At 39.7% G+C, this 26,437-nt stretch overlaps 1 protein-coding gene and 1 pseudogene across 1 annotated transcript; both read left to right on the forward strand.

The window, feature by feature from the left end:
- The first annotated feature begins 2,939 nt into the window (after window positions 1-2,939).
- On the forward strand, window positions 2,940-3,434 carry LOC127238877 (60S ribosomal protein L29-like; annotated as a pseudogene).
- A 1,858-nt stretch (window positions 3,435-5,292) lies between these two features.
- On the forward strand, window positions 5,293-24,875 carry LOC127238873 (bile salt sulfotransferase 2). Its single transcript, XM_051207636.1, has 6 exons — window positions 5,293-5,455; window positions 6,839-7,047; window positions 8,659-8,785; window positions 15,829-15,923; window positions 21,302-21,479; window positions 24,655-24,875. Exons 1-6 carry the CDS (start codon window positions 5,323-5,325, stop codon window positions 24,765-24,767), a joined length of 855 nt encoding a protein of 284 aa, XP_051063593.1. The 5' UTR covers window positions 5,293-5,322; the 3' UTR covers window positions 24,768-24,875.
- Window positions 24,876-26,437: the final 1,562 nt, after the last annotated feature.

Here is a 26,437-nt window from a genome sequence, read left to right on the forward strand (position 1 = left end):
CTTGTTACTAAGTCTCTTATGGTTAGTTCCAGTTCCTTATTGTTTTCTTTAATCTCAAACCATTTCTTTAAGAATATCATAATAATGATGAAACCCATTACTATTACAAAAAATGTATATTTTGGTTAAGTCATGATTTTCTTCTGTTAAAATTCCTTCTATATATGAAGTAAAAGAATTCCTAAAGTCCTGCATCATAAGATTATCCACCATAGGTATGGAACAATTGATCTCAGATATTATATTTATGGTTGTGAGCCTAGCCTTTAACGGCTGAGCTATCCCTCCAGCCCGATCTCAGATATTATATCAGCTTAAATTGTGAAGAATGTTGCAATTACCTTAAGTGTAATTCTGCTGTCCTGGAACTTTGATGGTTTTAGTTGTAGATCTCAACTTGTAGTAGTTACGACTGGAGGTGACCTACCAAATAGTGTCCAGCAGTAGATGATCCTTCTGATCTTGGTCCCTGTAGAATAGCTCTAAACAAAGTAAGGCAAGTGAAATTTTGTTTAACGAATGAGTGAAAGGAGCCTTGTGCAAATTGCTGGGACTGCATGGCTAACAGGTGTTGCCTCCCACTGGTGCTGCTGGGCGCTGGGCCATGGGAAATACACAAACAGGATGGGCATCACGTGGCTCTGTGCTAATGCAAAGTGGGGAGATAGGCAAAAGATGAGAAGCAGTGAGTGCCTTCTCAGGGCTGCTGTGGAGGTAAAGGAGTTGTAGGACAGAGGCAAAGGCAAGAGACCCTGGCTGTTCGGGGATGGTGGGGGAAGGCAGCGGTGTCTGCTGCCTGGGTGAAAACCAGGTCCGGTGAAAATCCGGATCCTGCTTTTGACACCAGATATTGATGTTTAATAAAGATCAGGAGAAACAAATAGGCCGAATAGATGTTTATTCAGGGAGAAATAACTCACAGCATAGACAGATGAACACCAGCAGGTTCCTGGACTCAAGGATGCCTCCGGATGTACCCCTGTCCCTGTGCTGCAAGTAAGAGAGCTCTCCGAGCCCCCTCCTCAGACTTAGTTCCCCTAGGTAACATCCAGCCCTGTCTCCACCACCAATAGGCGTGGCCAATGTCACAGGTACAGCCATGGTGAATATCTCACTATACTGGAGAAACCCACAGACACAGCTGACCTGAGCAAGGTGGAGTTCATGGACTTCAAACTGGTAGCTGGGAAAAGCATAGGACTGATCCAGACCTCCTGCACATGGATGTCAGTTAGGAGGCCTTGGCAATCTATGGGGCCTCTGTTAGTAGATTAGTATTCATTCCTAGTATAGGTATGAATTTTTGGGGCCCATTCCACATAAGTGGATACTCTTTCAGCATAGACACTCGGGGAGAGGGGGAGGACCTAGGCCTTGCTCCAAATGATATGACAGATTCCCCATGTAAGGCTTCACTCTTCATGGGGAGTAGAAAAGAGATGGGATACGGGTTGATGTAGGAGAGGGGGTAGAGAAGATAGAGGAAACTGGGATGGACATGTAAAAAAACGTGTTTCTAATTTAATTTAAAAAAATTAAAATAAATTGGTCAACGTCTTTAAAATTAAGGAATTTAAAATTAAAACTACTTTACTCCAGTCATAATGAATGGCAATTATTGATAACCAATCAAAACCAAAGCTGGTGAGAATAAATATTTGTGAATAAATAAAGTCTAACTCTCATTATCTTTTTGTGTGATTGCAAACTGTTACAATAATTTTGGAAAACAGTGTGGAAAATGATGGCATGGCCTTGGTACACTATTCCTTGGAATATGATGAAAGAATTTCCTATGTTAATCTATAAATAGTTCCCTAGCCAGGTTCATTATTTCCCTATTCACATAGCTAAGAAATAAATACAACATGAATGTCCTTTATCCAATGAAAAAACTGATGAAAACATGGTACAAATACACAATAGAATTCTTCTGAGCTGTGGAAATACCTAAAATCATGATATTTTCAGGTAAAGGGGTAAAACTAAAACGTATTATACTACTATACTGAGTGAGGTAACCTAGACACAGAAATACAAATATTAAATGTTCGCCCTTATGTGTGCTTTGTGTATTTCAAAATGTAGATGTGAGTGTATAAGCAGGAATACGTGCAAAACCGGTGAGTAAAATGGGACCAATTGGGGAAGCAACTCCAGACACTGGATTAGCATGCAAGTGCTACAAATGGAAAAATAAAATTGTAAGACCCTAATTCCGGGGTTCTGATGGGCCAATGGGAGAGCCCCGCGACACAAACTCAAAAACCAGGAGATGCAACAAGCAAGAGGTGTTTATTTGAACGTGTGCACTTGGGTGTCAACAATCTCGGGGAAAGCTGCACACCCCGCAAAGGGTCCAGGGACTTTTTATAGAGAAAGACCGCAATCAGCATACATGCAATGGGCACAAGGTGATTGGTTACAAAGTATAGTCTCATGTTTGAGAGGTCAGCCAGGTGTGACCTGTTCTTTAAAGGAAAACCACAGAATGACTTGGGTAGTCCCCAGACTGTCCATTGGCCAGGCGTGAGCCAGACAGGGCTGGTCATCTGGAATCATTTGTTCCAGGGTTGGGGTCTATTTCCTTGTTGTGGGCCAAGGCCTGTGAGACACTTCTTATCTTTGTTTCTAAAGTCTTTCATACTCTGGCTTTCTCTTGGCTGTACATTTAGAGCCTTCACTTATTCCACAAAGGTTTGATGATTCAGTAACTAGCCCTATTTAACAAGATCAGTCCAGCATATAACCACTAGCCCCATCACCATAGTAACCCTTCTTGTTCTCATAATTCGTGATTTTCCCACCCATATCAACATCCATTCTTTGTGATTTTCTATATTCTGCTTGCAAGATCAATTATCCTTCCCTTTTCCTACATCATTGCTCTGTAAAGTCTTTGAAAGTAAACAGAGGAGCTTCCTCTTTCTCTTCCGGTCCCAGGCGCTTAGGGTGCCGCCGGATACTGTTCAGACATGGCCAAGTCCAAGAACCACACCACACACAACCAGTCCCGTAAATGGCACAGAAATGGCATCAAGAAACCCTGATCGCAAAGATATGAATCTCTTAAGGGGACTGACCCCAAGTTCCTGAGGAACATGCACTTTGCCAAGAAACACAACAAGAAAGGGCTGAAGAAGATGCAGGCAAACAATGCCAAGGCAATGAGTGCACGCGCAGAGGCCATCAAGGCTCTTGTGAAGCCCAAGGTGGTAAAACCCAAGATGCCAAAGGGTCCAGGCTGAAAACTCAGCCGTCTGGCTTTCATCGCTCACCCCAAGCTTGGGAAGAAGATTAGAAACTACATGGCCAAGGGTCATAGGCTCTGCCAACCAAAGCCCAAGGTTCAAACCAAGGCAGAGGCCTCGGAGCCATCTAAGGCCCAGCCTGCAGCTCCAACTCAGGCTCCCAAAGGCACCAAGGCCCCATAGAAATGGTTTCAGCCACTGTGAAGACAGATGGACTGGTGTGACACATCTACACACTATCTGCAGATGACCTGTGCCCTATGCTGTTTTTACAAATAAACTTGAGGCAAGATCTGTTAAAAAAAAAAGAAAGAAAAGAAAAGAAACAGAGGAGTTTTCAACTGCTTCTCAGTTCACAGAGAGTTATACAGAGTGACATAAAAGTAAGGATAATAAATAATACTAAAGGTGCTTGAAAAGACAATCATATTATCTCATATTTATCTAAAAAGACACATAAAATGCTTGTATATGTGTATATATTAACATGTATTTTTACAAATTTGTGGCACTTATAATAATATTCCCTGCCCCAAGTGCCATAGACTATGAAAGAAAACCTCAGTGCCATACATGAGAACCCTCCTGGGAAGTTTGGAGGTCAAGAGACCTCCAAAACAGCAATATGAGCTACTGTTGCCCTTGATTGGCTCACAGACCTTGAAGCTAGTTTTCTGTTGCAGAAGCCACAATACACTTCAGCACAGAAATTGGGGGACGTGAACTGAAACTGACCCGGAATCTCTTCCGTGAGAACTGGTTCTCCCGAAGTGAAAGCTGCAAAGGAGGAAGTGCAATCGCAGAGCCTCTCCAGGTGGGTTATATGTGAACTGTACAAAAACTGGACTGGCAAGACAGGCACAATGGGGCAATAGTGGAACTTTCACTTTGGGGGTTTCTAGTGCTGTCTAATTGGACTAAGGCCCACTCATCCAAAGGGAAGACATGCCTGGTACTATAAACATTCTAATGACAGTTTCTTAAACAAGTATACTTTTTAGCTGTTTTCTAAGTGCCTGTCTTTAGACACACAGGTAAATATAGTCCTCACCCCTCATCAAAGAAACTACTTTTTGCAATATATGGAGACTATCACAAAATCTCACAACTGGTCAGAATGCAGAGAATAATTGACTCAGTGGTGCCCAACTCCAACTGATATATCTGCAATGAATCCCTTCAACACAAGGCTTTGGAAAAAACAAAGAGGAGTAGAAGAATGTCCCCAGAGGTGGATAATCCCTGCTGATAGTGTATTTCCCAAGACACAACAGGGAAATACACCTACACTTGCAATAGTATATCTACACCAATGAACCAGCAAAATGGCACTTATGAGGATGGGTAAATTCTACATGGTCTTACCCTTAGGTGAAGAAATATGGCAAGACAATGGCTGCCAAAATACAAAGAATCATCTGCCTTAAGGGGGAAAATCACATATTGGTTGTCTAATCACACATACTCAGATCAGAAAACATTCACATACACACAGAACTAAACGGATTCTGTAGGTTACATGTACATGTGATCTTATTTGTGAAGCAATGAAAATTCAAGAAGAGATCACAAACATGTGAAAGGGAGGGAGGCATTGGAAGGGGAGTGGGAGGGTGGGAGTCATACAGTGCACCCAAGGCACCATGACCTTCTCAAAAAATGAGCACTACTCTTATAAAAGAATGGCACATGTTAAAATTTTGGGTGCTGTCTTCTAATTTTATGTATATTTCAAACCATTCTGAAAGCTAAACTGCATTAGAAAACATTTTAAATCATATACCATTTCTATGTCCTAGTACTTGTTATTGAGTTTCTAAATTGAGGTCATGAACTCAGGCTCACAAATGCTGTAGAATGATCTCCGAATGAGTTCATGGTTGCCTAATACAACAACCTTTGACTGGTTGTTACAAAACCTATTGCCCCCTATCAGTAGCTAGTTTTACAATAAACTTTGAGTGTTAATGATTTCTCTTGTCTGCATTATAAATTCTACCCCTTAAGATTTGCTATAAGCTGAACAGTTTGCTACAGCTGGGTCCTAACAGCACCCTCAAAGCTCTTTGCCATGTCAGGCTACATTTGGTTTGAAGGCATACCTTTTCCTACTGTACATATTCAAAAAGAAATACTTGAAGAAATCCGTCATAAGTTTGTCATCAGAGATAAAGATACAATCATAGTGGCTTACCCCAAATCAGGTAAGGACCATCAGTAAACGTGATACTAAATTGTATGAGGAAGGTTCAGTCTTTGATCCTCATTCATTTGGGTGGCAAATGGAGTGGTCTTTATATCTGATGTTTGAAATGTTTTGTGAGCACGGAGAGCTGTGCATGAGTGCGTTTCCACTGAAACTAAGATGTCTCGACTGGTCTGTGTTGGTGGAGGATAAGTTAAGGTGAAACAGCAGTGGCTCTGACACTGTTGTGTCTCTGTGTGGAAGTCAGAGTGGGAGAGGGAGGATGATAAGAATAAACAGAAGAAATAACATCAAGAGGAATGGCGTGGAGGAAAGAAAATGTGTAGGAGAGGCCACTGTCCAGTAGAAGAACTTGTCCAGGTAGTGGAAAGAGTCTCACAACACAGAGAACCAAAAAGAGGCACTGTGGGTGTTTTGGGGAGAGCTGTTAGAAGGGTGGTAGATATAGCGGACATTAGATAAGTATTAGCTTGCTGTGTAGCAAAGCAGCCAGCCAGTAGCTCTTGCCTCTACCAAGGCTGAAATGCAGATCTTGTCTTCCCTGTCACTGGAAACTGGATCCTTGAGACCCGGTGATTTTTTTTCCTTATATACCTCACTAGTTCCGGGTTTGAAGTTGTGAGCACTGTTACTCTTTTAGACTGATTCACTTTAGTGCATTTACCTCTGTCTCCTGAGTACTGGGATTAAAGTTGTGTATCACCACTTCCTGTAATCTATGGCTCACTACTGTGGCTGGATTTACCTTTAGATCACCAGTAAAGCTTTATTAATTTATAAACAATATATGACCGTATTGATGACACCGAAAGTTAAATAAAATGGAAAGGACTGGGGTGTTGGGTTGCATGAAAAAGATTCACACATAGGCCCAGAGAAAGAAGCAAGAGAGATATCCATTGACAAAAGAGCATTTAAAGAGAAATACAAGTGAGTGTGGTAACTAGATACAACACGATTTATTTACCTTAAAGAAAAGCAATACTCATCCATGCACTGCAGCACGGATATATCTCAACAGCATTTTATTTAATATAAGTAGCCAGTCTCAAGGACAGATGCCATGATTGCACTGATGGGAAATATCTGACATAGTCAAATTCCCTGTACCAGAATGTAAAATGATGGTGGCCTAGGATGGAGGGATGTTCAATAGGCAGGTGGAGTCTGTTGAGTATAGAGTCTCAGTTTTTCCAGTGTAAGCACTGGGGATGTATTGGATTAATGTTGTTTATACTTAAACAATGTGGATGGACACTGCAGACATCACATGCTTGTGTGCTTGAAAATAGCTACAGTAAAAATTGCATGGGCATGTACTCTACTTGAGGCTTACAAGTACTGCTGAAGTGAATTACCATATCTTTTCCTTCTTATTCAGGAACTAACTGGATGATTGAGACTGTCTGCTTGATTCAGACCAAGGGGAATCCAGAGTGGGTCCAATCTATACCTAGCTGGGACCGCTCATTCTGGGTAGAAACTGTATCAGGATATCAAAAATTAATCAACAAGGAAGGACCACATCTGATCAGCTCTCACCTTCCCTTCCATCTTTTCCCCAAGTCTTTCTTCAGTTCCAAAGCCAAGGTCAGTGTCTAGCACTTGAGAAATCTTGGCGAAATGTTTCTTGACCTTATTCTACTATGAGGGGCCTGAAGTGCACACTGAATGTGCAGGTTGTATTGTAGAATCTGGGATTATCATGCACTGGGTGATGTTGATGTGTCCCCTCCTCAGAATACATCAGAGTACACAGCTGTCAACCACCACACAGTGATGCTGACCTGATGTATGAGATAAAGTTAAATATCAACTAGAGCATCCAGAAAACTACATGCATAGGTCAGGCAGAGTTCAAACATTCATGTCCAGTGAATACTATTCTTTTTGCTGTCATTAAAGTCAATTAGCTAATTTTGGTTTTATATCAACCCCATACCTATTGGTGAATCACCTAAGGCAGGGTTGCTCTTAGGGGAAGTAGCCAGTGCAAACACCAATGGTTTAGTCATGGACATTGCTCAAACACAACTCATCTGTAGCCATTGTGACTTGCTGTGTCTAGCTGTCCATCCAAAACAGTAGCAACAAGAATCGCCCATGTCACTGATAGAGGACCCCCAGATTTGATCAGAGATATCCAGGTTCTGATCTATCATAACATTTTTTTTAGTAAGATAGTTCTCTGGAAATTCTTCCACCACAGAACCTAAAAATATTTTGTACTTAAAATACAAAGATAAACTTAGAGAAATTATCTCTCTTGAAAACATCACAATCAAGTTGTGTCCTATACGTGTGTCTTATCTGGATTTGGCAAACTCTTGGCTGGAGAACATGAGGCCTAAGGACATGAATTCTAGAATAATGTCACAAAGAGCATCAGTGTAAAATATAGATTTCAATTTATTTATTTTTGAGATTATAATTACACATATCATTTTTCCTTTGTCTTCCTTCATCCAGGCTTACCCATATGCCCCTACTTTTTCTCTTTAAAATGTATGGTTTCTTCTTTCATTAATTGTTGTTACCTAGAAATATGTCTTCTCAATTCTCAATTTTAAATACAACCTGCTTAGTCTGTACAAAGTTACTTGTATATATGTTTTCAGGGCTGAGAACTTAACAATGTATAACCCATTGCTATGCTTTTCACAGTGGATGTATATTCCTCTGACTCTACATTTCTTCATTGCCTGAATGTCTTATTGTTCACCATTTGGCAATGACACACTGGTTTTGTGCTCTGCACCATTATTCTTTTGAGAGTTGTATTTGTTAGTTACACTTACAGAAACCAATTGGATTGCCATATTGAAGATAGATTTAGCACAATACTCATCACCCTGTGTAAACAAGATGTCCTTTCACACGCGATGCATGGTATTAAATCAGAAAGATATTGATCTTTGCAAGTGTAGAATTAATCTTGGATTTTTGTTATAATTGTTTTGCTTTTTCAGTAATGGTGATCTCTATTGTTTACTGTTCCATTTTTTTGTAAACTAAATAAAACTGTGTAAAATGATTCTTTGTATAAATATTTTGTACTTACATATATGTTTTGTCCAAACAAAAATGATAAATGGTTTTAGAATCCTCATGGATATTTGATTGACATTTTGTATAACTTATGCTAGTTAAAATGTGGGGAATGACCATGTTGACCTTTGTGTACATGTTTTTCCATTTAAGATGATATATATCATGAGAAATCCCAGAGATGTTCTTGTGTCTGGTTATTTTTTCTGGCGTGCGGCAAAATTTGTCAAGAATCCAGAGTCACTGACAACTTATTTTGATTGGTTCCTCAAAGGAAATGGTGAGTGTCCTCTTTAACAAAGATGTTCAGGGAGGCTCAGTGACATTTTTATGACAAGGTGCAATTATAGCTTAGGCTGGTCTTGAACACTCTATATAGTCAGGAATGACCTTGAAGTTGTTTTTCTTCTGAATTTCCCTCTTGAGTTCTTAGACTACATGCACCTACTGTCATGTCTTATTAACTTAATTTTGGGACTCAAGCTCATAATATCAGGAATGTTATCTAACTTGGATACATTCCTACACTTCAATGTACTCTGTAGTTTTCACTTGGTTCCCTATTATCTCTCTACATTCAATCAATCTATGGCTCTATTTAAGGCTCGTTACCATTTTGAATGTTATATTGAAGTCATCCTGTTCTCACACACCATTGCATAACATGGCACAGCCACAGCTTACCCCATGACACACCTTCCTGGCAACAATGGGGTATCTGGTCTTCCCTGTGATCCTTTGTTGGTGTTAAGTGGGAAATTATCCAAATAGACACTACAATTTTAACACAAGATTCCCCACTTATGGCACTCTTTCAGAAGATGCACGAAGCACAGCCCTTCAGAAAGAAGTATATCTTTGAGTGTGGGCTTTGAGAAGTTTTTAATTATTCTTAATTAAATTTATGTATTTATTTTATATCCTGACCACAGGTTTTCCTCCCTCCTCTCATCCCATTCCTTCCTCCCACCTCTCTCTCTACCCCACTCCCAATTAACTCATCTGTTTCTCTTCAGAAAGGGGCAGGCCTCAGCATGGGTGTCAACAAAGCATGGTATATTGAGATCAGGTAGGACTAATCTCCTCTGCTTGTATTAAGGCTGGCAGATGCAGCCCATTATGTGTAATAGGTTCCCAAAAGTCAGTCAAACAATACAATCAGGCCCTGTGTCCCCCACTTGGAGTCCTACAAGTAGAACAAGCTACACAATAGTCACATATATGTAGAGACCCCAAATCAGTTCTATGCAGACTCCCTAACTGTCAGTCTGGAGAGTTTGAGCTCATACCAACCCATGTAAGTTCTTTCTGTGGGTTTTGTGACATGACCTTGACCCATGTGGATCATCCAATCCTTAATCTCTCTCTTCAATAATTGTCCTTGAGGTAGGCCCAGGGCTTTGCTGTGAGTTTATGTTTTTCTGTCAGTCACTGGATGAAGGCTCTCTCATGACAATGTGGGTATTCCCTACCAGATTATAGGAGATGGACAGTTAAGCCTACCTATCCACTATTGATAACAGTCTTAGTGTGAGTCATCCTTATACATTCATTGGAATTTCCCTTCCATCAGGTTTCTCCCTGATCCCAAAATGCCCCCATCAAGATATCTCATTCATTTTTTTCCCTCTCCAACCATGTCCCCAAGCTAATCTGTCATGCCCCCACCCAAACCAGCCCCAAGTCAACCCAAGAAATCTGTTCCATTTTCCTTCACCAGGAATAACCATGGGTAACTGTCTTGCTTTGGGCACTCCTTGTTACCTATTCTTTCAGAGGATATGGATTGTAGCATGCTATACTCTACTGTACATCTATTATTCACTTATGAGTGAGTACATATGTTTGTCTTTCTGTGTCTGGGTTGCTTCACTAAGGATGGTTTTCTGGTTCCACCCATTTTTCTTCAAATTTCCCGATGTCCTTGTTTTTAACAATGTTGAGTAATACTTCATTATGTAAATTTACCTCCTTTTCTTAATCCGTTCTTTGGTTGAGGGGCCCATAAGTTGTTTGCATATTCTGGCTATTATGAAAAACAATGCCATGAACATAGTTCAACAATTGTACTTGTGGAAAGATTGAACATCCTTTGGGTATATGCCCAAGAGTTGTATAGCTGGGTCTTCCATCAGATTGGTTCCCAGTTGCAAGTGGAGTTCTTAATTGGTTCAAATTTAAAAAAAAAAAAAAAAAAAAAAAAACAGGAGTCTGATATAGAGGAAAATGTTGACCGATCAGGAAGAAGGAACAAGCCATCAGCACACCTTACCTCCTTAGTATCTCAGCAGACCTTCACATTAACCCATTCAATTTTATGTTCCCTCCATTCACATTCATACCATAGGTGTTCAGGAGATCATACCTGTGAGAAGGAGTGGACTGGGGATGGACTAGGGAGGAGGGCAGGGGGGATGAAAGGAGGCAAGTGAGAAGTGAGGAGATGAAGGGTGGGAGGGGTGAGAGGGAGAACTGCAGTTGGATTGTAAAATTAAATAAAAAAAATGAAAACATGAAGTTATTAGCTGTGATTCCATCTCAAAATGTACTTCCTGCATTTTCCTGTACTAGAGATTTTTGGTTTCTATTGAGTTTCTTGGTGTATTTGGGAGTAAAGTGAATGCCAGTACCTCTCTGTCTCTCCGTCTCTCTCTCACTCTCGTGTGTGTGTGTGTGTGTGTGTGTGTGTGTGTGTGTGTTATGGGGGACTAAGATCTAAATTAACTCTCCTAGACTCTTCTAGTTTTCAAAGCACCATTTACTGAAGATCTTGTCTTATTTCCAAAGTATAATTTTTGCATTTTATAAAAAATCAGGTGTTTTCAGTTACATGATCATATGTCTTGGTTTTCTTTTTTTTATTTATAATTTTTTATTTAATTTTATATAAAAGTCCAATTAAATGAAAACAAACATTTATACACAATATTTGGGAATTTGGGCATCGTTCTTTCCAAACTACTTCCTGCTGGTAAGGGGTGCTGTCTTGGGGGATTCAAAGAAGATTCAGATATCCTAGCTGTAGTCTGTAGGGCTGGTTTGTCCAGCTGTTTTGAATGTAGGATCAGCTTGTACTCTGTTTCAGGCGGTCTGGCGTGATCAAACCACATTAGTCTGGAAGGAATCCACATCTTTTCATTTTCTGTGGAAACAAAAATAGAAATCCTTTTCCCCAGTAACTTGTACTTCAAGTTAAATTTTTATCATTTCTCACAAATCTTGATTTCAAATCTGTTCTGTCAGTAACTTTCTTGTTTTCTGGCTCTATTTGCCCTAAATATTTTCATTTTGTTGTAAGGTTTCATCCATCTTTTATGAGTATGCACACCAAATATATGCTCTCTACTTTTTAATTTCTATGTTTCATCCTGTGATTTTGATTAAGAATTTTTCATCATTAACATTTATTTAATACTGAAAGTTGTCTGTTGATTCTTACCATTTTGATGATTTTGGCAATAAACTCAAGCTAGATTTATGTTGAAGTTCTTTTACCACTTGGATTTGAATTTTGTGCAAGACAGTGGATATGGATCCATTTGCAGTCTTCTTCATGTTAACATACAGTTATGCTAGCATCATTTGTTAAAGAGGTTTTCCTTTGTTCATTGTCCTATTTTACCTATTTGTAAAAAATCAGGTGTTTGTAGGTGTGTGGATTGATATCTGTGTCTTACATTCAATTCCATTGACCCACCTATCTATTTTTATGCCAATATAATAAAGTTTTATTACTATAGTTCTGCAGAATCATGAGTAGAAGTTAGGGATGGTGATGCCTCCAGAAGTTCCCTTATTGTAGAGGATTGTTTTAGTTACTTTGTGTATTATTGTTTTCCACATGAAGTTGAGTATTGTTTTTTTTTTCAAGATTTCTGAAGAATTGTGTTTGGATTTCATGGGATTGCATTGAATCTGTACATTGCTTTTTGTAGGATTACCATTTTTATTATGTTGGTCCTACCAATCCACGTGCATCAAAGATCTTTCCATTTCTGATATCCTCTTCAATCTCTTTCTTTAGGAACTTAAAGTTTTTGTTGTACAGGTCTTTTATTTGTTGGTTAGTGTTACCCCAAGATATTTTATAATTGTAGTTAATGTAAAATGTGATGTTTTTCAGTCCCTTTATCATTTGTAAATGTGAGAACCACTGATTTTTTGAGTTATTCTTGTATGCTACCACATAACCGAAGGTATTTATCAGTTGAAGGAATTCCCAGGTAGAGTTTTTGGAGTTATTTATGTATATTAACTTTTAATCAGCAAATGGTAAAAGTTTGACTTCTTCCTTTCCAATTTGTATCATCTTTATCTCCTTTTGTTGTATTATTGCTTTAGCTAGAATCTTGAGTGCAATATTCACTAGAACATGAGAGCAGATAACCTTATCTTCTTCCTGGCTTTATTGGATTCATGTCTATTTAAGTTGTTTATCAGATCTCTATTTAATTTTAGTATGTAGTACATATCCATAAAATTGTACATTTCTTTTAGATTTTCCAATTTTTTTTTCTTACGAGGAGGCTTTTATTTTGTATGTAGAGCTGCTGGGGTGGGGGTCTTGCCTGTAGCCACCCTAGAGATTACACCGGGCTCCACACACTAGCTTGGAAGTAAGGTGACAGAAACAACGACTTAGCCAATCACATAATTACAAAGCTGGGGTTTCCAGCAGGGCTCCAGGTGGTCAGGTGTGGCTTCAAGGATGTCTTAGGAAGCGGTGGCATGGGAGGGACAAGCACTGAGCCAGCCTTGGGCCGCCATGATGACATCAGGGACAGGGTCTAAGCAGCAGGTGTTTCCAGGGATCTCCACCCACATTTACTTGGCCAGGGGGTTCCTGAAGCATCTGCCAGCAAACTTGGCCTTGCTGCCCAGCTCTTCCTTGATTCTAAGGATCTGATTGTACTTGGCCAGACGCTCAGATCGGCAAGGGGCACCAGTCTTGATCTGCCCAGTGCAGAGCTCCACCACCAGGTCAGCGATGAAAGTATCCTCTGTCTCACCAGAGCGATGGGACACCCAGCCATTGGACTGGGCCAGCTTACACGCCTGCAGAGACTCGGTCACAGAGCCAATCTGGTTGACTTTGAGCAGGAGACAGTTACAGGACTTCTCGCTGACAGCCTTGGCAATCCTCTTGGGGTCGGTGACTGTGAGATCGTCCCCAACCACCTGGATGCCTGCACTGGCGGTGAACTTCTGCCAGGCTTCCCAGTCGTCCTGGTCAAAGGGGTCCTCGATGGACACCATGGATGAAGGATTTATACAGGTTAGCCAGCTGGTCAGGTGTGATGTACCTGCTGGCATCATCAGGAGACTTGAAGTCCAGGTCATACTTGCCAGACCTGAAGAACTCAGAGGCAGCCACGTCCATGCCGATGACCAAGAACCCACATGTAATCATATCTAAACAATAAACAACTTATGGAGTGAGAGAGTATAAGCAAGGAAGTAATTTTCCCAGCCAGTTCTTTTACTAGCAGGCTTAATTTTGCAGTTATAAAGAAAGTATAAATTGCCTTATTTGTTATATCAAAAGGTAATCTTAGAAGTACAATTGAAAGAATCAGAAATCTAAACTTTTATATATGAAAAACACTTGCTTATCTCTGATTTAATTCCTCATGATGCATACCTATGCTTCCTATGCATTGAAAAAATTTTATATCAGGATGCTGATGGCAGAAATATGCAAAAGTAATTAATTGACATATTTGATCATCATCCTAACAAGAAAGTCACAGCAGCATAATAATTGGGCTGCTTTGTTCTTGTTCCTTCACATCAGTGAGTCCCTCTCTCTCTCTCAACTATGTGCCTTTCTAAACTTTGGACTATTTCCCCAGGGTTTTTTAACCTCAAAACTGTGATATGACAGACTCACCCTCCCTGGGGAGCAGAAAGGAGATGGCATGAGTGTTGGGAGGGGGCGGGAAGGATGGGAGGGTGAGGGAACTAAGATTGACTTGTAAAACAAGCTTGTTTCAAATTTAAATACAAATCTATCAAAAAAGTAGAGGCAATTAAAAGACTTAAAGTAAAAAAAAAAAAAAAACAAACAAAACAAACAAAAAAAGCTACTTCATGTCTAGCCTGGTCTACAGAGCATGTTCTATAGTAGGCTCCAAAGCTACACATGTTCTACCATGTAAAACAATATTTTTTTCCTAGTTATTGATGAAAGTCTCTACAACCTGAATGTGCCTGTACACTACTGTCTGGTATAGGCATTGGTTAAAATTCAGAAACTTATGAGTACTTTAGTGTGTGATGGTAATCCTAGAGCTCAGGAGGATGAGTAAGGAGGGTTAAAAATGAGTTGGTAGCAGACAGGAAGGAGTGATGAGCAAAGGGATCAAGACCAAGCTAGAGAAACTCACAGAAATTGCTGACCTGAACAAGGGAGAGTTCATGGACTTCAGCCTGATAGCGAAAACCAGCACAGGATCATCCAGACTCCCTGAATGTGGGTGTTAGTTGGGAGGACTAGGCAGTCTATGGGGCCTCTGGAAATGGATCACTATTTATCCCTAGTACATGAATGGACTTTGGGAGCCCATTCCACATAGAGGAATACTCTCTCAGCCTAGACACACAGGGGAGGGCCTGGGCCCTGCTCCAAATGATATGACAGACTTTGAAGACTCCCCATGGAAGGCCTCACCCTCCCTGGGGAGCAGAAAGGGGATGGGATGGGGGTTGGTGGGGGGACAGGGGAGGACGGGAGGGTGCTGGAACTGGGATTGACATGTAAAACAAGCTTGTTTCAAATTTAAATAAAAGACATTTAAAATAAAAAACACTATGAACAATAAGATTTTTGCCTAACTGTAAGTCATATTTATAGTTTGATTTTAGCTATAATGCACACTGAAAGCCATGAACACATCTCTCAACATTAAGATTAAAATGCTTAGCTAATTTAGCTTCTGGGTCAAAATTGTTTTCTTAACCATTGACCTAAGCCGTACATAGTCTGTATGTCTCTGCAACAGAAAAGAACTCTGTGATAGTTCCTTGTTCTTATTTTCTATCTTCTGCAGCCCCTGCTATATCGCTGGCAGGGGCTAAAACTACATCTTGCTTTTACCTATATTAGTTTCTCCATTAATCTTTGCTTCCTGGTGGACCAGTCTCCTGAAATTTTATTGCCACCTGCTGATGCTGCGACATAGCCACCCGTAAAATGTCACATTGAATATTGTAAATTTGATATTTCATAGTAAAACTAGCTGACATTTGCAGAAAAGTGAAAACTATCAGGCAGACCTCACACCCATTGTATGTACTCAACACTTCCTTTCTCCCTTCACACAGTGCCATATGGGTCATGGTTTGAGCACATCCGTGGCTGGCTGTCCATGAGAGAAAGTGAAAACGTCCTCCTGCTGAGCTATGAAGACATGAAAAAGGTAACTGCCTCTTAACAGCAACCACCCCGCCTCTCACCAACTCATCCCATGAAGCACCCCACTCCATATCCCCACTCCATCTACTTTGTAAGAGTTAGGTTCATGAAAAGTTCCTAAAAGTGAGACTATGCCCTATGTCCTTTTTGGACCTGCATTTGGCATTTCCTATCCAACATACTTCTCCATCACCCTCATCTTCTATACCCTACTCCATCCTGAGTTAGGGTGGGATTGGTCACACTTGAACTACAGATATTTTTGAAAACAGATATCTGTTTATGCAACATATTCCACACATCTGATAATCTAGTGGTGTGTGACAAATGGGTAAAGCAGGGTGATTTCACTCTTGTACCCAAACGTATGCCATCACCATTTGCCGAAGCACAAAGGCATGACATCCATCTCTGAATCCTGGGAGAGTAAAAGTGTGGGAGTCACATGAAGAGTACTCTGTGAGATTCAAATCTGACCAGGTGAGTACAGGGTGCAGCCAATCAGGGAGAATGGTGTCCTCTACTGTTCACTACAAATGGTTTTTTGCATTGTGGGCTCAAATACCATGGAGATTTCAAAAGTTGTATTAAATAATATAAAAAATGTTTTTGTATTACACAATGGCATATGTCTAAATATATTGATAGGCTATACCCTTCTTGCATCATGGCAACTCGCATGTAGTTGAAATGCCCCACAGAAGGTTAGAAATATGGTCAAGTACTGTGAGTGTGACTCAAATATACCTTACGTAAAATACTAAAATAAGCATCTTGCCATAGTGCTATATAACTGTAAACCTAGCACTGGGAGATAGAGACAGATTCAAGGGTTCTACATCGTGCTTGGTAGTTTGGTGATCTTGAGGTCAACAATTAAGAAAAATATTTTTTAAGTTAATTTATGTGTTTTATTTTCATTTAGTTAAAACATTTTTCCTCTAATGATGGAAATATAATGACACCAAACATTTGAGCAGTACCTCAAAAGTTTAAGTAGTTTGGAAGTTTTGGTTTAAAAGTAACCATCATTTACATATCAGATGAAAGCATCAATGTTACTTTTAACTATGCAGGAAAAATAATTATTATGTGGGAAATAAGAAATTATGGGAAACAAGGAAAAAATGTATGCAATTCGGACCCCTTGATCCAACCATGGTAAAAGAAATAGTACTGGGAAACTCTCCAGCTGGCAGTCGGAGAGTACCAGCTGGGGCAGTGTTGGTACACACCCTTAATCCCACTTCGACACTAGCTATCACATGGGAAACAAGATTCCAGGGCACAATATTGGCCGATGGATGTTTATTCAGGGATTAATCACTTACTGCAGAAACAGATGACTGCAGTTTTCCCTTCCAAGGATAACTCCAGATACTTCCTGTCTCTGACCAGGAAATAAGGGAGTGAGCTGGGGTCTAGGACTCCAGAACTGATCCCCACAGGTCAAACCTGCACCTGTCCCCATGCCCTAATGGAAGTGGTCAGGGCAACACGTGTGGGCAGGGTGGATATCTCACTACAGAAAAATGCACTAAGCACACAATCTGTCAGAGAAAACGTTACCTTATCCTTATAACTGTATAAAAAATTAGTTAAGGATGATAAGAAAGTTTTACAACTATTTTCTGTTTTTACCTTATAGAATTAGACTCAGTGATGATGAAGGCTACTGATAATTCTGCATTCTTTGTTTTTGTTTTGATTTTTCTTATTATAATTTTAATATTTAAAACAATTTTTAAATTTAAACTTATTATGCTCATATTATTTCCCTCCCATGATTCCTTCCACATATTGTCCTGCCCTTACCCACCCAACCTCAAACAAGCAAAAAACAAAACAATAAAGCCACCCTACCCAAAATAATAAAACATTGAAACAGAAAAAGTCAAGACACTGAGCTGTAACCAAATAAAAGGACACATACACACAACACTGTGGAGTCTATTCCATGTTGGTCACCTAACCCAGACCACGAAAACTGCCCTGGGATGGTTGATATACCCAGTGTCACTGCATTGGAGAAAACTGGTTTTTCCTCTCCCAGCAGGTATAAGTGATAGTTCAGTTGTTAACCTTTACCCTCGTGGCTATATTTTCATTCATTCATTTTAAGTATAACAAAATTAGATGCAATATGATGAAACAACATTATCACCTAAAATTTGGACAAGACAAACCAACAAAAATAAAACAGTGCAAGAAAAGGCAAAAGCAGAGAACCACATGTTCACACATCCAAGAAGCCCGTAAGAACACTGAGCTGGAAGCCCTGTTTATAAGCAGAGAAGTGGTACAGGCTGCTGTGACCCTGTGCATACTGTTGCAGTCTGTGGGTTTACAGTAGCTTTTCTCATGTTGGTGTGGAGAACTTGATTTGTTGGAGTCCTTCCCCTCTCTCACTCTTATACTTTTTCTTCTTCTAAAGAGTTCTCTGTGCTCTAAAGGGAGGCATTTGGTGGAGACACACCATTTAGGACTGATTGTTGAAAAGTTTCTCACTGTGCGTACTGTCTGGCTGTGGTCTCTATATCTGCCCCCAACTGCTTTGGGACAAAGCTTCTCTGATGACAGCTGAGTAAGCACTAATCTGAGCTCAGCAGAATATCATTAGGAGTCATGTTGTCACTCATTTTTAGGGCAGTATTATTTGGTTTTAATCTAGGTTCCCAATATGTCTAGTCCCTGATCACCAAGTATCAAGTATGTGTTCCATCTTGAGGAGTGGGCATCAAGTAAAATCAGTTATTGATTGGTTATTCTTTTTTATTTATTTATTTTATATAACCAAGTCCATTTAAATGAAAACAAACATTTATAGACAATATTTGGGAATTTGGGCGTCATTCTTTCCAAACTACTTCGTGCTAGTAAGGGGCATTGTCATGGGGGATTCGAAGAAAATTCAGAAATCCTGACTGTAGTCTGTAATGCTGCTTTGTCCAGCTGTTTTGAATGTAGGATCATCTGGTACTCTGTTTCAGGCAGTCTGGCTTGATCAAACCACATTAGTCTGGAAGGAATCCACATCTTTTCATTTTCCATGGAAACAAAAATAGAAATCCTTTTCCCCAGTAACTTGTCCTTGAACTTAAATTTTGGAGTCAAAGCATTTTTTTTATTTAATTTATTATTTTACATGTCGATCCCAGTTCCCTCTCCCTCCCTCCCTCCTTTCCTCCTTCTCTCCCTTTTACCCTCTCTGCCCTCTCACATGCACTCTAACCACCCTCCCCTCCCAACCACCACCCCAATTCCATACTTAGAGGAATGCCATCCAATTGGGGTAATGTAGGTCTGAGAGGTCATGTGAAGTAGGGACTAGGGCTTCTCTCCTGTCTCTAGGTTAAGGCAGTTATCCCTCCATGGGGGATGTGTTCGCAAAGTCTTTTTGTGCACCAGGGATACATCCTGGCTCCACTGTCTGAGGTCCCTTAGACTGTTCAGTCCTTCTGGCTGAGACCCATATTCAGGGGGACCTGAGTCAGTCCTATGCTGGCTTCCCAGCTATCAGTCTAGTGGCCGTTAACTCCTCCTTGTTCAGGTAAGCTGTCTCTATGTGTTTCTGGAGCCTGGTCTTGTCCTCTCCACCTGCATCTGAGTTCTACTTCGACTCAGTGTTTATGTATGGGTGTTTGCTCCTGTTTCCAACAGGCATTAGTTGAGGGCTCCATGGATAAGTTAGTTGTTGATCTCACTCTCCAGGAAGGGCATTTATGGTAGCCTTTCCATGGAAGCACAAATTGTTATTTGGCAGCAGTCTTGTAGTTCTCTAGACCTTTCTTTGTGTTCAATTTTATCTTCAAACCAATATTGGCTCCCTCTTGTATGTTCTCTCTCTCTGTCTCTCTCTCTCTTTCCTGTCTTCTATTCCTAACCAGGCTCAATCTTTCTGGTCGCACATGTTTTCCTTTCCTCCCCCTCATTTTCTCCTACTTCTCTCTCCATTCGCTGCCCCCCCACTTCCCCTGAGCTCTGGGGGACTTGTGCATTACCAGTTCTGTGAGGGACTTTATATGAATCTCTTAGAATACACCTTGTATCCTCGTTCCTCTGGTGGTGTGAATTATAGGCTGGTGATCCTTTGCTCTAGGTCTAAAATCCATATATGAGCGAATACATACCATGTTCCTCTTTTTGTGACTGGGTTACCTCATTCAGGATGGTTTTTTCAAGTGCCATCCACTTGCCTGCGAATTTCAAGATACCATTATTTTTTTTCTGCAGAGTAGTATTCCATTGTGTAGATATGCCACATCTTCATTAGCCATTCTTCAATTGAGGGGCATCTAGGTTGCTTCCAGGTTCTTGCTATTACAAATAGTGCTGCTTTGAACATAGTTGAACAGATGGCTTTGTTGCATGGATGTGAATCCTTTGGGTATATGCCTAAGAGGGGGATTGCCGGTTACTGTGGTAAACTAATTCCCATTTCCCTGAGGAACCACCATACTGATCTCCAAAATGGCTGTATGAGTTTGCACTCCCACCAGCAGTGGAGGAGTGTTCCCCTTTCTCCACATCCTCTCCAGCATGAGTCATCATTGGTGTTTCTAATTTTAGCCATTCTGGCAGGAGTAAGATGGTATCTCAAAGTTGTTTTGATTTGCATTTCCCTTATAGCTAATTCCTATTATTAGACTTGAGGTTTTCATAGTGCCCCAGTAATCCTGCAAGTTTTTGATGTGAATTTTTTGAATTTCACATTTTACTTGTCAAATGTATATATTTCTTCTACATTGTCTTAAATGCCTGATATTCTCATGTCACTCACTTTTATTTAGTTCATAATGCTGAGATCTGTAATATTTTTTTCTAGTTCCTAATTTTTTCTTTGCAGATTTCCTTCAGTTTGAATTTTCTTGATTAATTTTATTTCCACTTTCATGTATTAAATGATTTTAATAATGACTTTCCATTGGGTTTTTATAGATTTCTTTATGGGTTTTTGTCCATTTCTTCTTTAAGGTCCTCTGACATCTCCATACTGGCTGTGTTAAGTTTTTTTTTTCTTGTTTGGCACCTATACTGAAATTCTCAGACTCTGCTGTAGTAAGGTTTCTGGGCTCTAGTGAAGAAGGCATCCTATCTGGAATTTGGGTGAGGGAGGCTGCAGCAGATGTTCTACACAGAACTATGAATGAGACTAGAAGACTGGATTTGGATGAGCAAATTGAGAGGTGAAGATCTGCCTTTAGCTTATCTGCTTCCATGCCCAGCTTTACCTATGGGTTCCCTAGGAATGCTTTTCATTTCATGATGCCGTTTCTTTCTTCATGTCCCTTTTTTCATCATCCATCCATAGTCCCTGTCTCTGCATCTGTGCTCTCAGAAGTTTCTGTTTCTTACCCACATTTTTGTTTCTTCTTCATTTAGGAAACAAGAAGAATGGTAGAGAAGATCTGTGACTTCCTAGGAAAGAAATTGGAGCCAGATGAGCTGGATATGGTCCTCAAGTACAGCTCCTTCCAAGCCATGAAAGAAAATAAAATGTCCAATTTTAGACTTATGCCAAAAGAATCTGTTACTCATGATTTTGTTCTCATGAGAAAAGGTAAAAAATTTTCTTGCTTTAAAATATGTCAGAACATTTGGAGGGCTTATTGCTCTAAGGAAAGAATAAGGAAGAGTTGGGAATGTTTAATAATATGTTGCCCTTCAATTCATAGTTTCTCAAAATCTTATAGGGGAAATTTTCTATGGTGATCATGTGGGCTTCAAAAACTCTGAAAAAACTGATTTTTTTCTGGGAGAAAACTTAAGGAATGTAGAGGGTGATGTCCAATGCTTTCAATGCTAAACAAATTGGTAGACATATTGCAAGTAGGCTTTGAAAGGCTCCCTGTATCTTAGACCTCAACTGTAAAGAAGATGTTGAATTTATGGGATCAAAGATATATTTGGGATGATAACCACAGTAAACACTTGTATTAACACCTGGAAAAGATGATGAACATGTGAAAGATTGCTGACCCACACTATAAAGACTAAGCAAAATTTTCACTACTGTTAGAATCTGATAGTATTTGCCAACCTAAATTAGGATTCCTTCAGGCTCATGGCTGTTCTTTTTGTTCTTTTTTTTTTTTTGAATTGTCTGTCCTGAAATGGTTATATTTATCTTATCTATGTCAGTGCTTCCTTTCTATGCTGGGAGCAGATTGTGGTTGTGATTTCATAGGTGTAATATCAAGGAAGTATTTTCCCAGAAACTACCTGTGTTCTCACCTGCACCTTATTAGCAAACAAGTGTTGGTATAGAGCTCAGGGTTGAAGAAAGAAGTTGGGCATAGAAGCAGGAAGTGGGGAGCTATGATTTTAATTTTCTTCTCCCAATAATTTACATGTTTCAGGCTTAACCTTCAATCCTTCTCCATCATAGTGTGTAAAGATCATGTCCTAGGATTTAAAGACATGAAGAGTATGAATTGAAATAAATAAGTTCAAATTGTCAGCAGGTTGTATTTAATACAATACTCCTCATGTCCTCACTAGAGGAAGTTTCAACTCAGATTTGAGCACACATACATGCCACCTCAAGAATATGGTCATCTATACAGTAAGGACTGAGGCCTCTGGAAGAATCCACTGCAGTTTTAAGCTTCAAGCAATAATTTTTCACAAACAATTTTGGTCATTATGATTCCATATTTAAATACTGCAGAATATGCAGTCCATGGAGATGGTCATTACAATTCAGCCACTGTTTATTTAACAGAGCTATTATGATGATATTGTCATAATCAAGATATTTGATAGGAATTGTCTTCTGACAAACTTTAAATATATTGACCCTAACTAGTTCACAGTGGTGTTTCCTAGACAGAATGTGTGAACTATTAAACATTTACACTGGTTTCCTGAGAAGACATTAATCTGAGAAACAGAGGGAAGACGACCTAGGTAGAAGTCCACTAGCTTAAGACCAAAAAAGGAAAATGAAACCCAGAGAAGGTCTTCACAACAAACTTTTACGGGAACTACTGCCTCCAGAACTATGAGGAAGTTCCTTCATAACAAAAGTTAAATCACCATGAATTATGGTTATCCTGTCTGCTGACACCAGAATTTGAGGAGATTTTAGAAAGAAGGAATGAAGGGAAATACATGCTTGCATGCACACAATATTTTGACATAGGTGCACTTAGAACTTTGTGTATGTACCTGTAAGGACATGTTTCTCTCATATGGACTGAATTATTCCAGTGGGCAGTCCTACTGAATTTGCTGAGATTCTTGTGACTTGGCTTTCAGTCTGTCTTGTCAGGAGCCAGGCATGCTGGGAGAAACAATATCAAAATTTATTCTGTAATGAAGATAATAATGAAACTGAGAGTATCAATGTATATTATAGTTACCCATCTTAACATAGGGTAATCTTATAATCATATCAAAACTTTATTTGAATATGCTGTATCAATAATTACCATTTAATTATGAATGCTTTATATTTTATTTTATAATACCATTGGGGATTTTAAGTTAATAGACATGATACAAAAGAAATGTAATGTGATAAGGGAAAGCATGACATCTATTGTCAGTGTTTTTGGCTTCAAATCCACATTTATCACTATCATTTGGGATAACATCTCAAGGACTAATTTTCCTCATCAGCACAGAGGGAAAAAGGCCAGTACCTCCTTCACTCATTCACAAATGCTTTCAACAATTCTGTATTGAGTATGTGCTATATTTCTGGTATGATTTAATAATGAATCCTTTGTTGTTCTTAGAAACATTTTACTTTTCAAATATATGGGATATGTATTTCAGGCTTTTATACAAAGAGAAAATTTGTAAAAGTTTCATACCTATGAAATAAAATTGGGCAGGGGCTTCAGAGTTCCAGTTGGAAGGAAAATATGAAAAGATCATAGTGTCATTAATAAGGGAAGAAAAGTACAGGAAGTGACTATATGGATAACATCAGCAGTCTAGGATGAAGAAACACACAATGCAATGTGAGCAGTTACACAATTTGACATCTCTATTGTCAAAACTGAAGACATACTAGAATGGAGTGATGAGAACCAATGCATGGTAAAAGGGATGCGAAAAATATCATGTAGGTGTTCATGCATCAACAAACACCATATTGACTAAAACAGATATCAGCTGGTACTGAACTGTTCTACCTGGGAGTAGCTTGGTCTCCTGCATTTGATAGAAGGATCAAGATAATTAGCCTATATCTCACAACAGTATGTATCTCCAACATCAGGGGGTCTAGTACCTAAATCCATCAGAGGCACCTGTATTCATGTGCACCTATGCACATATAATTAAAATTAATAATAGAAGATGTTTTAAAAGTTCCTTGCATGCTTTGTAGAACTTCTATATGTAGAACCTAAAATGTAAAAAGAACAATTAAAATCTGCTTGGATAATTGCTATAAGAAACACTGTTGGGTTGGATAGTGTGATGGAAGCAGGTGTAAGGGGATGCAGGAATAATCTGGACATATATTAAGGTAGAGCCAGTTTTGATGCTGTTAGATTGTATGATTGATACACTGGGACAGAAGAAGGAAAGACTATGTCCTCACAGGTAAACGTTTGCATATTATTTCTAGGCATAAGGCATTTTCTCCAGGACGTCACCACAGTCCCACTTTTACCCGTGTGGCCCTTGTCAAGCAGATGCTAAGAACATGGGGAGGAAGGTGTGAAAGCAGAGCTGAGATCACCATTAACCCGCCTCTGTGTCTGCTTCACCTTCTCTAGGCGTAACTGGGGACTGGAAGAATCACTTTACAGTAGCGCAAGCTGAAGCCTTCGATAAAGTATTCCAGGAGAAAATGGCTGGGTTTCCTCCAGAGCTTTTCCCATGGCAATAACCGCTTAAGACTTCATGTGTGGACAGCTAGGTGTAATTTCAGGTTTATTTTTCCGTACATGTGAATGACTGCATGAGGTCATAGAATAAATCTTGTTATTGATTTGTGCGGCAGTCCTCCACTGTGTTGGCATCAGCTTGGCCGATTTAATATTTTTTGCTCCTCTTCTCTCTACCATTCAGTGTTTTTATTACTTTGGCCCATCCATTCATACCATCCAGCTTGGCACTGCTTTGCTGGTTCCCTATGTAACAAAGGGTCAGTCTTAGACCCCTGGTTTTGACCATATTTCATTACTGCTGCTTTCAGAATTTCATCATCGGTATTTGATCATAATCTGAGTCATCTTGGCAATGTAGTGGCCCACCAATTGCACAAGTGGAGCTTCAAGAAAGCAATAAAGGTGCTTTGGGTCACAGGATGCAAAGAGGCTAATTCCTCCAAAAACGACACTCTGCTTTGAAGAGATCTGCGTGCGCAGCAGTGGTTTGAGATCATTGAGATTGAATGACCTGCTTACTTTACACAATTTAACTGACAATATCTCTTTAAAAAGTAAACTGAAAATGAAGAGCTTTTTGAAAAAAAGACTAGCTAAGTACATAAGTATACCACATGAAAAAGTTCTCAGTCCTACACTCCCAGCAAACGCTTTGCTTCAGTCAATAAGTTATCTGAACTAGTGGAAGAAAGTCACAAGGAAACTTGGAGGTGGTGGTGTACATCTTTAATTCCAACAATTGGAAATCACAGGCAGATAAATGAGTTTAAGGTCAACCTGGTCTACAAACTGAGTTACAGAGAGAAACACTTTCAAGGGGGGGGGGGGTGGGAAGTACATGGACATGGAGTGATTTCTATCAGAAAGGTTGAATCTAGAAAACAATGTTGTAACTTACAATATCACAGATAAATATTTAATTGGAAAAGACCCACAATTTACTTCTTAAAAACCCAAAAGTTAAAAAGCACTCCATGTTCCTGTAACAGATGAACATTTCTGCTAAAATAACATAAGTAAAATAGATTTAATAGAATGCTGAATTTTTGCTGAGATATCCTTTCACTTCACAGACATTAATTCAGGGCCAGAACTACTATTCCTCTGGTTGTTAAAGTCTCAGGCTTTAGGCACTTATGAAATGAAATGTCTTTTGTGTCAGAAGTGGTAAACACATTTTACTACACTCCAGGCCATCTTTCCTGTGGCCTCAGAGTTTAGACAACTCTTCCATTACACAAAACAAATTAGTGTGTGCTTACTTATTGAGACAGGTCTCCATGATGTTCTGGTTGTCCTGTAACCCACTGCACAGTCCATATTGCCCTCAAACACACAGAGATCTATTTGCCTCTGTATACACAGTGGTGGGACCACTTCACCTGTCTTTAAAGGTTTGTTTCAAATTATGTATTTGTGGCTGGGCAGTGGTTGCACATGATTTCAATTATAGCACTCAGGAGGCAGAGGCAGGTGGATCTCTGAATTCAAGGCCAGCCTTATCTACATAGAGAGTTCCAGAACAGCCAGGGCTTCAAAGGAAACCCTGTTTTGAAGAACCAAAAAATAGTATATCCGGGGGGTGATTTGCGTAACTAAGTTCAGGTGCCTGTGGTAGCCAGAGACAATGGAAGGACAGGTGGTTGTGAGACCTGGGATTTCATCAAGT

Source organism: Phodopus roborovskii, unplaced genomic scaffold, assembly GCF_943737965.1.
Source record: "Phodopus roborovskii unplaced genomic scaffold, PHOROB, whole genome shotgun sequence".
Lineage (NCBI taxonomy): Eukaryota > Metazoa > Chordata > Mammalia > Rodentia > Cricetidae > Phodopus > Phodopus roborovskii.

Excerpts from the sequence above, each read along its gene's own strand:
- LOC127238873 (XM_051207636.1), top strand. The coding sequence starts at position 5,323 with ATGTCAGGCTACATTTGGTTTGAAGGCATACCTTTTCCTACTGTACAT. Across the intron at positions 8,786-15,828 it reads TTGGTTCCTCAAAGGAAATG|TGCCATATGGGTCATGGTTT; the intron begins GTGAGTGTCCTC and ends CCCTTCACACAG. Across the intron at positions 21,480-24,654 it reads TTTTGTTCTCATGAGAAAAG|GCGTAACTGGGGACTGGAAG; the intron begins GTAAAAAATTTT and ends CACCTTCTCTAG.